At 33.9% G+C, this 12,250-nt stretch overlaps 1 protein-coding gene and 1 pseudogene across 1 annotated transcript; both read left to right on the forward strand.

Annotated features, from left to right (window-relative positions):
- Positions 1 to 3,955: 3,955 nt before the first annotated feature.
- On the forward strand, positions 3,956 to 7,146 carry LOC114398793 (annotated as a pseudogene).
- A 3,236-nt stretch (positions 7,147 to 10,382) lies between these two features.
- Positions 10,383 to 11,638, forward strand: LOC114400226 (40S ribosomal protein S27-2). Its single transcript, XM_028362567.1, has 4 exons — positions 10,383 to 10,502; positions 10,847 to 10,948; positions 11,106 to 11,134; positions 11,246 to 11,638. Exons 1-4 carry the CDS (start codon positions 10,500 to 10,502, stop codon positions 11,370 to 11,372), a joined length of 261 nt encoding a protein of 86 aa, XP_028218368.1. The 5' UTR covers positions 10,383 to 10,499; the 3' UTR covers positions 11,373 to 11,638.
- The last annotated feature ends 612 nt before the right edge of the window (positions 11,639 to 12,250 follow it).

Genomic DNA, 12,250 nt, shown 5'->3' on the forward strand with positions numbered 1-12,250 from the left:
CACTAAAACAAGATTTTTGATATTTGAAGAGTATCCTTGTGGGACTTTAACATTTTTGAGACATTGACACAAACTTTTTTTCTCTGTCGTTGACATTTAGTGACATGTTGGGGGCAAATATGTTCACTACCTCGTGAAACTGGATGCAATTGGTATCGTATACCCATGTCAACCAAATCTTGACGACTTTTCAAATCATCCTTAGTTTTCCCCTTAATGTTAAGAAGGGTGCCAATCAAACTATCACAGACATTTTTCTCAACATGCATAACGTCCAGACAATGTCGCCCATGTAGATCGCACTAGTAAGGAAGATCAAAGAATATTGACCTTTTCTTCCAAATTTTCTTCACAGTCGCATCCCTTTTTTGTGTTTTACCAAAGATAGTTACGATGTCTTTCACCCGATCATAAACTTCGTGTCCAGCTAAGGGTTTAGGCATACTTTCAATCTCATTGTGTCCATCAAATGCTTTCTTCAATCAGCGATACGGGTGATAAGGTTTCAAAAATCTTCGATGTCTTGTATATACTGTCTTATTTCCATGTTTTAGTTGAATGTAACTCGTATTTTTCTCACAAATAGGGCATGCATGGTGTCCTTTCACACTACATCCGCTCAAATTCCCATAAGTCGGAAAGTCATTAATGTTGCAAAATATCATTGCACTTAACCTGAATGTTTGTTGAACATTCCCATCATACACATCAACCCCGTCTACCAACAATTTTCTCATGTCTTCAATCAAGTGAGTCAAATACACATCAATATCATTTCCTGGCTGCCTTAGACCCACTATGATCATAGACAACATAATGTATTTGCGCTTCATGCACAACCAAGGAGGAAGGTTGTAAATCATTAGCAAAACAGGCCATGAACTATGGCTAGTGCTCAAGTTACCAAAAGGATTCATTCCGTCTGAAGCAAGACCAAGCCTTAGATTTCTTGGATCCTCACCAAATTCTGGATTCAAGCGATCAATTGTCTTCCATTGTGGAGAATCAGCTGGATGTCGGAGCAACCCATCTTTTATTCTACCATCTGCATGCCACGTAAGGTTTTTTGAATCGTCTGCACTACCAAACAATCTCTTAAACCTTGGTATTATAGGTAGATACCAAAAAACCTTTGTCGGATGATTGTTTGAGGTTACGTCATCACTGCATCTGGTGCCATCATTGACTTTGTAGCGTGATACCCCACATGTGGGGCAGTTGCGCAATTCCGCAAATTCATTTTTGTACAGAATACAATCATTACGACATGCATGAATTTTCTCATACTCCAGACCCACAGGACATAATATCTTCTTTGCCTCGTAGTGACTCTTGGGTAAGATGTTATTATTAGGAAGCATATTTTTCAATAATGCAAGCAACTCAATGAAACTTTTGTCACTCCACCCAAATCTTGCCTTCAAGTTCACCAAAGCTAGCATTGTCGATAACCAAGTGAAGGTTGTGCATCCTAAATACAATGGCTTCTTGGAATCTGTTTATAATTTTTCATAATAAGGTGCATGAGCATGCCGAAAACCCTCTTGGCCAAGATCACGTATCATGTCTTCCATACGATCTGTGGTTTGTAGATGAACCGACTCAATGTGAGGGGTTGTGGACATGTGTGACAATTCACCATGCCATATCCAATTTGTGTAAGTCGGACAAAACCCATCACATATATAACATGTGATTTGATGTCATTCAATGACTGACGTCTCCCATTCAGACATGTAACACAAGGGCAGAAATATTTACCATCTAATTCCGATGCATTTTTTTGCACAAATTGCAAGAAATCTTCAACCTCCGTTTCATACTCGTCGCTTATGCGAGGTGCTTTCATCCAACTTTGGTCCATGTTTTGTGTGTTGTGATACCGCCTATGTTATCCCGCATGCATGATAATCTCACACTTTGAATTTCAAAAAGGTGTGGTCTTATCCTATTCAGGAACTCTCTTTTTTAAGTCATTCATATGTAGAACTTAAGTACGTTATGGTAAATTTGAATAAATTTCAGCAGCATTTCGCATTGGTCTCTAAGTACACGAAATGAAAGTGGTGACATCAATTGACCACGTTCAAGTATGCACCCGGAGAACAAAGTGAAATGCATTAAACCGAAATTTAATCAAATATAACACAACATATTTAAGCTGTATCTATGAATGAAATAAAAAATTGAGAGTTCCCAAATTGTCCAAATGGACAATTCAAGATCCAATACAATGATTAATCCAAACTATCTGTATTAATCATTGTATTGAATTTTAAACGGGAAACTAAGGCTCACTCAGGATGCACATAATTGAAATAATGCACAATAATCATATACGAAAAAATGTAATATCCACAAAAGTGAGATAATGACATACATAGCTCGAAAGATATTTGTAATAATAACTATGAGTGTGGTGATGGGAGTGAAAATTGTATGAGTTTATCGTTAGTCAACCAACAACGAGATAACAACGTCTGTCCTATCCTATGGAAGTCAAATAGTAGTACCTACATCCAACAACAACCATCAATATGAATAGGTAACATAGTAAATCAGTCATATATCATTGTGTTAATGTTTTAAACAAAAATGAATATAGACAACAACAAATTCAGTTATGGTTGTTGAATTGGAAACAAGAACTTATACCGCTCGTTATTTCACAAGTGGATGACATTTGCAATTAAACACTATTGTCCAAAAAAAAGTAAGACAATATAATACAAATGTCATAAATGATGCCTGTCCAAAGGATGATACTGATCATAGGCATACAATAAAACATTGATTGAGAATCGTCGTCTTTCTCTAAGGTGTAGTAGTATTCAACCTACTTTCAGCCAACAATATAATGTGCAACTACAATGCTTTGTGAATAGCTACCTAATGTCATTCAAGACAACATCAATAGCTACCTAGTTAATGGAAACAGAAAACATTTTGTCAAGCCAAGCAAGTCCTCAGTTTCTCAAACTTATGGTTATGGTTCTCTGAGTGTTATAGTTTTCTTTCTTCATTCTTTCTTTTACTGGGTTTTGTGGATATTTTTGTTTAAATAATTTTACATACACAAACTCTTCCACCAAACTGTGAAAACTAGAGATATGGCTGCATATAAATATGATGCAAACAAATTTGAGAAGGAACCCTTGAACATAGACACATTCTGATTAACAGTTTGAGAAAAGAGATTGTTTGGTCATCTCTGTCATTTGTAGTTTCTTACCCTAAGTAATTAGTAGCCACAATACTATATAAATACAGTTTCTAGAGTGTAATTTTGACTTGCACCATGAATCAGAGTTTAGGTTATGAATAGTATTGTCTTGTTGGTCACTCTTGACAACAATCCACATTTAGTATATGTCACTCATTGAAGTCATTAATGTTGAAGATTTATTTAAAGTCATTAGCCACTGTTTGTCAATGTGTTTTCAATTTTGAAAACTTAAAAGAGCTCTTCATAGTAATTAATTGTATAACAATGATAAAAAAATGCTTCATATGTATTGTCACAAAGCAACACAATCATATTCTGAAGTCCATGAAATATGTATATCCATCACGAGACACTCTACATCTAAGATAATACTGGTAATTTTACTTGCTAACAGCTGGTCAAGTAAACAAGACACAAAACATTTGCCATAGAAGGTTTCAGTCCTGCTATAAGACAAAAATAATTCTTTATAGTTGTGATCCTTGAAAGGAATTGTTTGATGTTATTTGTTTGCCAATAGATCTCAACCCCCAAAATTCTCGCTAACATTGAATCTCATATGCACCACCTCACTCACCACACATCTTTATAGATATACATTGACCTCATTAGTTTTTTATTCAAGCCACTTGCAAATCTGCAAACTTGTTGCCCGCTGATCTCAACACATTCCCAATGTTAAGAGTGTGGGGATTTTTTGTGATGAATACGGTTTCACTTGAGAGAGTCATGGATGCAACTTTTGCAACCATGAATGTCACTACTAATCTAGTCACTAAGGGAATTGGATCTAGAAACAGAACTTCTTCTGGATTCTGGGGTGAGAACACAAGGGGAAGTTTTAACATGAGATTTTGTACTGTTCAATCACACAAGAGTTTAAAGGTACTACTTTCAAGCCTAGCTTTGCACAAGCTGTTTATTCACCAGACGTTAACAAAGAGCCATTGGTAACAATAATAACTACATGCAAAACATTTTCTGATGTGTGTGTATGTAGGAATTGGATTTGCTGCATTCACGCAGTTGCAAATCTGGACCACTAAATGAAGATCAGAAAGTTGATATTTTGTGTGTTTATTTTATGTCTAACCTATGAATTAAAATATGTTTTGTTTGATCTTCATGAGAAGACTGCGTGAAAAACTGTCAAAATTCCAACTGCAGGAAACCTCTGTGTGTGTGTGTGTATATATATATATATATGAAATAATGTATCAAATGATTATAGTCTTTTGTGAAAAATAATAACTAAAACTATAGATTATTAGATCATATTTGAAAGGTTAAAATTATATAGGAAAGTTATCAAGTGAGTCACTTGTTAGTATGAGAAATAAGAACTATACATATATATTATTAAATCATGTTTCAATAAGAAGAATGATCATATTTGGGGGTACATGCATATCGACTGTGTTGAATCCTATTTCAATCAACCAGAGGTAATTCGATAATAATGAATCATAATTATATGGTACTAGAGCATATAATAACAAATCATACCTTTTATTTTCTTTATTTATTTTTTGTTTGTGTCACCACCCTTTGCTCACTGGCTCACTGCTAGTACTACAAAGCTTATGAATTTTATTATATGGTAAAGAGTTACTTATGATATCTCTTAGCATATATGCTTACTTGCAAATTAGAATTTAGTCCATTTACTGAAAATTCATTTTGCTTTGGTAGGTTAAATGCCTTATTTTGTTTGATTATAGAAAGTTGGTTTCTATAGATTAGTTCTACTCAAGAATTTTTTGAAGATGGTGTTGTGAAGCGTGAGGACTTGTGGATCACCTCCAAACTTCGGTTTTATTGTCTTCTAACTCTTCTAAAAATTGTGATGTTTCTTAATGTTGAAAATGGAGCAGTTGGAGTAAAACCAGAAAATGTTATACAACATGACATACCAAGCACATGGAGAGCAATGGAGGAACTCTATGACTCAGGCAAGGCAAAAGCCATTGGAGTGACCAATTTCTCTTCAAAGAAGCCTCAAGATTTGTGGGATATAGCAGGAGTGCCTCCTACTGTTAACCAAGTGGAATGCCACCCACAATGGCAACAACTAAAGTTGCATGAATTTTGTGCATCTAAAGAAATTCACCTATCTGTATGTATAGCACATAAAGTGATTTTATCTTTACATTCATGCAATTAGATTGAGTTGTTAGTACATATTCTTTGAGGGTTCATGATGAAATTATTTGTTCCCCTTTTCATAAACTTTGAAAAAAAATGTTTTTAGTATTTATACTTTAGGTCAAACTTTGTTTAGTTTCTGTCTTTTCTAATCGATAAAATCAATCCTCTAACTTCTACAAATATGTTACTTAAGTCCCTCTCCACTAACTCTATCGATGACAAAATAACATATTGGAGGGATAAAAGTCAAGTATTTTTAAAAGTTGGAGGAAGATGTCATTGATTTGAAATTATAGAAACTTGGACTAAGTTTGATCAAAGGTACAAGAACAAAAAGACAATTTTTTCCCATAAACTTTTCTACAACAAAATGATGATTTTTGTACATATTCAAATGGTGGCATCTCAAAAACCATTGTTCTAACTACTAATTATCTATTATGATAAATTTCTTTTTTTAAGGGATTTTCTCCATTAGGATCAAAGGATTTCTCAACAATGATATGCTTAAGAATCTTGTTATCAATTTTGTTGCTGAGAAACTGGGGAAAACACCTGCACAAGTATCCCTTTAGTGGGGCATACAAATGGGACAATGTTCTGCCAAAGACCTCTGATGAAGCTAGGATCAAGGAAAATTTTGATGTCTTCAACTGGTCTATTCCTGAAGAACTGATTGCTAAGTTCACTGAAATTAAACAGGCAAGTAGTTAACTTAACTTTATCTTTCAAAGTTTTTATTCTCTTTTTCATTTATTGAAAAGGTTTCACTGCCACGAATTTGTGTAAATATAGAGTAAAACTAGGACCATTGTTGTGCGGTTATGTGTGTTTAGTTTGTTGCTTAGTTTTGTTGGTCCTTTGGGATGCTAAATCGTAATGCTGCATTTGTATTTTGATTTCAAGTATTCCATGGACCCATTTGTCAGAATCCAAAAGCAAACCCAAAAAATGTAGCTATTATCATATTGGGTGAAGGGGCTGGAACTCGACTCTTTCCTCTTACTAGCACAAGAGCTAAGCAAGTGGTATGGTTTATCAATATATATGATTTTCTTTTGAGGTTTCATTTCATTACTATAAATAGTTTGAGTGGTTTGTTTTAAATTTAGAGTAAATGCTAACTGAGGACAATTAGTGGGTGTTAAGGGGGTTCTACTAATTGCATTTCCTTCATGCAAGGTTATTAATACTTTCATCATGTTTGCAGGTTCCAATTGCAGGGTGTTATAGAATCATAGATATTCCTATGAGCAATTGCATCAAGAATGGCATCAGAAAAGTGTATGTTTTAACACAGTTCAACTCTTTCTACCTCAATGGCCACTTGTGTCGCTCTTACAATTTTGGAAATGGGGTGAACTTTGGAGGTGGTTTTGTGGAGGTAAGTTATTGATTGGTAGTATTTCAGGAAAGAGTAAGATTTTACTATATTCAAGGAAATGATTTTTATAACCTAGTTTGAAGAAATTTTATCAGTGAGGCTATGTTACTAGTCAAAAGGTGGCATAATTTACATGGAATGGGTCTTGGTTGCTACTAAAACTCCTAGAGAGGTTGAGAACAAATGGTTCCAAGGGACAGCTAATGCAGTGACATGATTTATTTGGGTTTTTGAGTTAGGCATTTTGAATGCTACATACATATATGCTAAAATCACCTGTCTAGTTCCAATATACTAATTTGTGTGGATTACCATGCAGGATGCCAAGAACAAGGATATTGAGAACATATTGACAATATTTAAGTTGCCACTAACAACAAATTACTAACACAATTATATTGCTAACAAGATACACTTCACAACCCGGTTTTTAGCAAAAAAAATAAACAAATCAAGTTGTTTCCACTCAAGTACGCAGATACAGTTTAAACTCATACCTCACTGCCATTCAAGGTCTACAATTAGAAATGTCGATGACCCTTCAAAGCATGCTCTTATTTTCTACAACAAAAAGAAAAGAAAGGAGGATATGAACACAATTAAAAGAAAACATAACAATATATCGAGGGAAAATAAACAATTGATGAGAAGAACTACAAAAATGAAGGATCGAAATGTAGCATGCTTATGTTGGGGAACAAACACCACACTTATATATGCAGGATTGAATTCAAAATGCCTATTCAAGGTTGCACATTGTCAGGGCACACCTTACCTTCGAACACCAAAGAGCTTCGAACACGACAAAGCTGACAGGGACAAAGCTTAGGGCACGAACTCACTGAGTGCTCCACAGTACGGTCTGCCCATGACGCCGGCCTGACACGGGACACACTATTGACGGAGTGCAATGGAAAAAGGCGCGACGATGTCACTGACGAGTTCGACGATAGGGTGAGTCGTTAGTCAGGGCTGCTAGCTTCACCTACGCAAGTGATGAAGGACAAAAAGCATACTATATCAATGCAAACCACGATGGTTCTCTGTGTAGAATTGCCTTTGTACACTTGCAATTTACAAAATTGTCATTGCATCTCTATCCCTACAAAGACGATGAGTAAAAAACACTATCATTCTCTTTACCTTTATTATAGTAATGTCACCACGACACATTCTAAAACGGTTCATTAGAACCACCTTAGAATGTACGTCGTAAAAAACGCCTTTTTTAGTAGTGGAGATAAGACATTTATGTCAATAATCACGTAATGCATAACTATATTAGAAATTCAAACAAAAAATCTCTCACACTTTGTATATTCTATATCCCACGAGTCATAATCTAATCTAATATATTATAAAGGGAGAAAATGAGAGATGTATGAGAAAATGAGAGTTCACTATTACTTGACCCAATCAAATATCTCTAATTAATTCATGCTTATAATGGTGGATAACAACTCCTAAAAACTATCCAACCAGTCATCTACCTTTCAATAACAAAAAGAGTCATAGTTTCTAAAAAATAGACCCAAGTAAACCACTTTTAAAAATAAGAGAGAACATATAAATTAAAACATGTAACTGGTTGCATCTTTACAAAGATATTTTTCAACATTTTTACATTTAAAAAATAGGATTTAGACATATAATGTGTGTAAGAGTTGGTTATGAAGGAAATTCTTCACTTTATCAACATTTTTCTAATATTACTATTATAAATAAATCTTGTAATGATTTTTAAAAATAAACTATAAATACATCTTTTAATTATATTAAATTTTAATGAAAATGAGTTTATAAAATTTTTTTCCTTAATTATACTTGTGGTTAAAATTTTCAACCTTTTTATTATATTGTAATAATCTTCTCTATTAGGGATGATAATTCTATTCATATCATATGGATATCCCCAAAAAGTATTCACAATAGATAGGATAAATACTTATTTAATGAGATTGAGTGCGACTACGAGTACTATATGACTTCTATATAAAACACCTCTTTAGGGAGAGAAATAAGGAGAAGTGAGAGAAGTGTATGTATGATAGTCACATAATGTCATAAGAAGAGGGGAAATTAAGTAAGAGAAGTGTATGTATGTTAATAAAATGTTTATGATGTCGGTTAAGGTGTCTATATATATTTTTTGCCATAGCATTAGTCTGAATTATTTATTAACTAACTTTGGTGATAATTAATTTCCGTAAAAAAATATTACACACACAATTTATAATTGATAATCAAACTTTTTTTAATAATAATAAAAATATGCGTAAACATAAAGCATAAATCCAATATCATGCAGCAAAACTTAGAGTATTATTTTCTCATATCTTGTCCTTAACCCTGAAACTTAAAAAATTAATATATGACACCATAACCTAGGCCCCATTTAGATGGTTTCTCATTTGTAGTTTTTAAATGTTTAGAAATCAAAATCAATTTTAATTTTGAGTTTTGATTTATTCATTATTTTTAATTTTTAAAAAGATGTTACAAATTAAAAATAAATAAAATGACTTAAGTGTTTTATCTTATCTTACTCTACTATGAAATAATGGCGGTGACAGAGGTAATAGAGTGAGAATGATAATATTGGAATGGTAATACCAAAGTTTTAAAACCCAGATCGACCTAGTCGATCGAACAGGTTTGACTGCAACCTGAAGGTTTAGGCAAGTCAAGTTGCCTATTTGATCAACCATGCATTGAACCTGGTGCAACCCAGTATGACTCGATCGAATTTGCAGTTAAACTGGTGATCCACTAACCTGGCTGAGTCACACCCAAGGGAGAAACACATATTGGATCATGTGGATCAATTAAGGTTAGGTATATAGTTTTAATTCTTTTTTAATAAAGACCGGGTCATTCACCAAATGACCAAATGCCTTGACCGGGTCAATCATCAATTTGATTTTAAAAATTATGGATGATGGTGAGATGGAATAATGACAATGACGACAACTACAAAGATGGAGACGACATAATGGTAGTGGACTGATGGCAACAAAGGTGAGGTGCAGTGGCAATGACAATGATAGTGGAACGGTGAAGACTATAGTAGTTGTAGTGGAATGGTGGTGGTAATAATGGTTGTGGTAGAATGTTGGCTATGGAGGTAGTGACATGGACAATGTGGTGGCAATGGCAGCAATGGTGAGGGAATTGTGGTGGTGTCATGATAATGGTGGTTAAAATGTATTTTTTAAAACTAAAAACCAATTTCTCAAAATCTTTTTTCTTGATTTTGATAATGAATGTGCAACTATTTAAAATTGAATTAAAAACCAATTTGACTTCATTTTTGTCGAACGTATTTTGTCTTGAAATTTGTATTTGAAAATCGAAAACTAGACACTCACAATCATTTCAAACAAGACCTAATGTTTTAAAAATAATTTTAGTTTTTTCAAATTTCCATATATCTTAATTCATTCATTTTCCACTCCAAAAAAATTCACTTTTTTAGTGAAAAAAATATTTTCTCTCACAAAGGTTAGAATTTGATTTAATTTTAATTTAGAAATCATTTGCTTTTCTTTCGTAAGAAGAACCCCATCCAACACCGACTTTTGGGCCGGGCCTGACAACCATTTTCTGGGCACACCCTATTTCATATATATAACTATTTAAGTATTTGACTAAATAGTAACCCTTATTCTCTCCTTCTCCCGCCGCAACTCACACTGTCTTCCTTCTCTAGGGTTTTTAGCTCCTCCAAATTCTTCGCCCAACATGGTGAGTCCCTCTTTCATCGTTTCAGATCTGAACATGTTTTGCCTTTGTTCCCATCTTCTATTTTCCTATGTTTATTTGTTAGAGAAAACTTGTTATAAAGATAGAAGAAGCTGTTGCAATTTTTTTTTTTAATTTTACGTTATATTTTGTTGCTGCGTTTCGCATCAGAATGAAAGGTCGGAACTTTTTGTTTTTCTGTGACGATGATGCGATTTATTGAGTTGTATTTTGATTTTCTGTGACTACGATGGAATTTAGTTTTTACATTTGTTGCTGCGTTTCGCTTATAAGAGCGGCTACGTTTGATGAATAACGATTATTTTTTGTGCTTATGGGTTTGATAGGTTCTTCAAAATGATATTGATTTGCTAAATCCCCCGGCTGAGCTTGAGAAGAGGAAACACAAGCTCAAGCGTCTTGTTCAGTCACCAAACTCTTTCTTCATGGTATCATCATATATATATATATATATATGCCTTTCCTCAGAAATTTGCTCAATCCATAATTTTTATATTATTTTCTTATATGGCTAATTATTTCCATTTTGGATTTTTAATATTTGCCTAAATTGGTTTTGTTTATACATGTTTTCCTCTTTTGCAGGATGTTAAGTGCCAGGGTTGCTTCAACATGTAAGTTGAATTGTCTTTTTTCCCCTTTTATTGATTTTGATTGGAAAATAGCTTGAATTGTATGAATTTGATTGTGTATTTTTAACACTCGAGTGATGAATTTGTCTGCAGAACCACTGTCTTTAGCCACTCTCAGACTGTTGTTGTATGCGGAAATTGCCAGACCGTCTTGTGCCAGCCGACAGGCGGTCGGGCAAGGCTAACCGAGGGATGCTCCTTTAGGAAGAAGGGAGACTGAGTGGTGTGCCATCTTTTTTTGTCTGTGATTGGAGAGTTTCAGTAATGCCTTCTTTTGTTTTGGTTATGGTATGCTAATTTTCTTAAATTTGTAAGACTTGAGTCTACAAACTTATCCAAGACACTAGGGATTATTTACACCTAATTTTGCATTTCTCTTTACTGCCGTTCCGTTCATGTGGCCATGTTAGATGCTTACTTTTAAATTAGAGTGCATGGTATGGGAAACGTATCTTTCTGTTTCTTCAGTAGATGTTTTTTCTGATAGTTCTGGGTGTGTCTGCTCCTTATTCCTCTTTTTCCGTGGTTGCCCCCTGTTTGTTCTGCGGAGCTAGAGTACCTTGTTAAATTAATTTAATGTATTAAACATGTATTTGTTCCCTCCCATAAATTCTGAAACATTACCTTGCCATTTTGGTCTATATAGGGCAATTCCTTGGCTGCTTTCCTGCTGTAGTATTTTAGCAGTCTTAGCGGTGGCTACATCTCCTCAAATTTCTTATTTCACACTACACAAGTGATTGGCTTGTATGGTTTTATAAATCAAGATTTCTGGTTATAAATTTATAATTGCTTGTATCTACGTTTAAGGTAATGAGTGGTAGTAATCACCTTAATTTTTAAAGGAAAATGCTAACAGGTGTGTACTAAGGGTATTGATTAAAGAAGTAAATACTTTTGTAAGGTGAAAAATTGTGCTGTTCATAATTTTTGTGTGCACATCTATGATTTATGCAACAAATGATTTTTTTAGTTTCTTAACTAATGATTTAAGGACACTGAATAACAAGATTCATTTTAAAACATAAAAAGAATCATGGATTTTATATATTAGACTTCTGATGCTGTTATTGCCAATGTAATCCGGTGATTACAAAC

Source organism: Glycine soja, chromosome 19 (assembly GCF_004193775.1).
Source record: "Glycine soja cultivar W05 chromosome 19, ASM419377v2, whole genome shotgun sequence".
Classification (NCBI taxonomy): Eukaryota; Viridiplantae; Streptophyta; class Magnoliopsida; order Fabales; family Fabaceae; genus Glycine; species Glycine soja.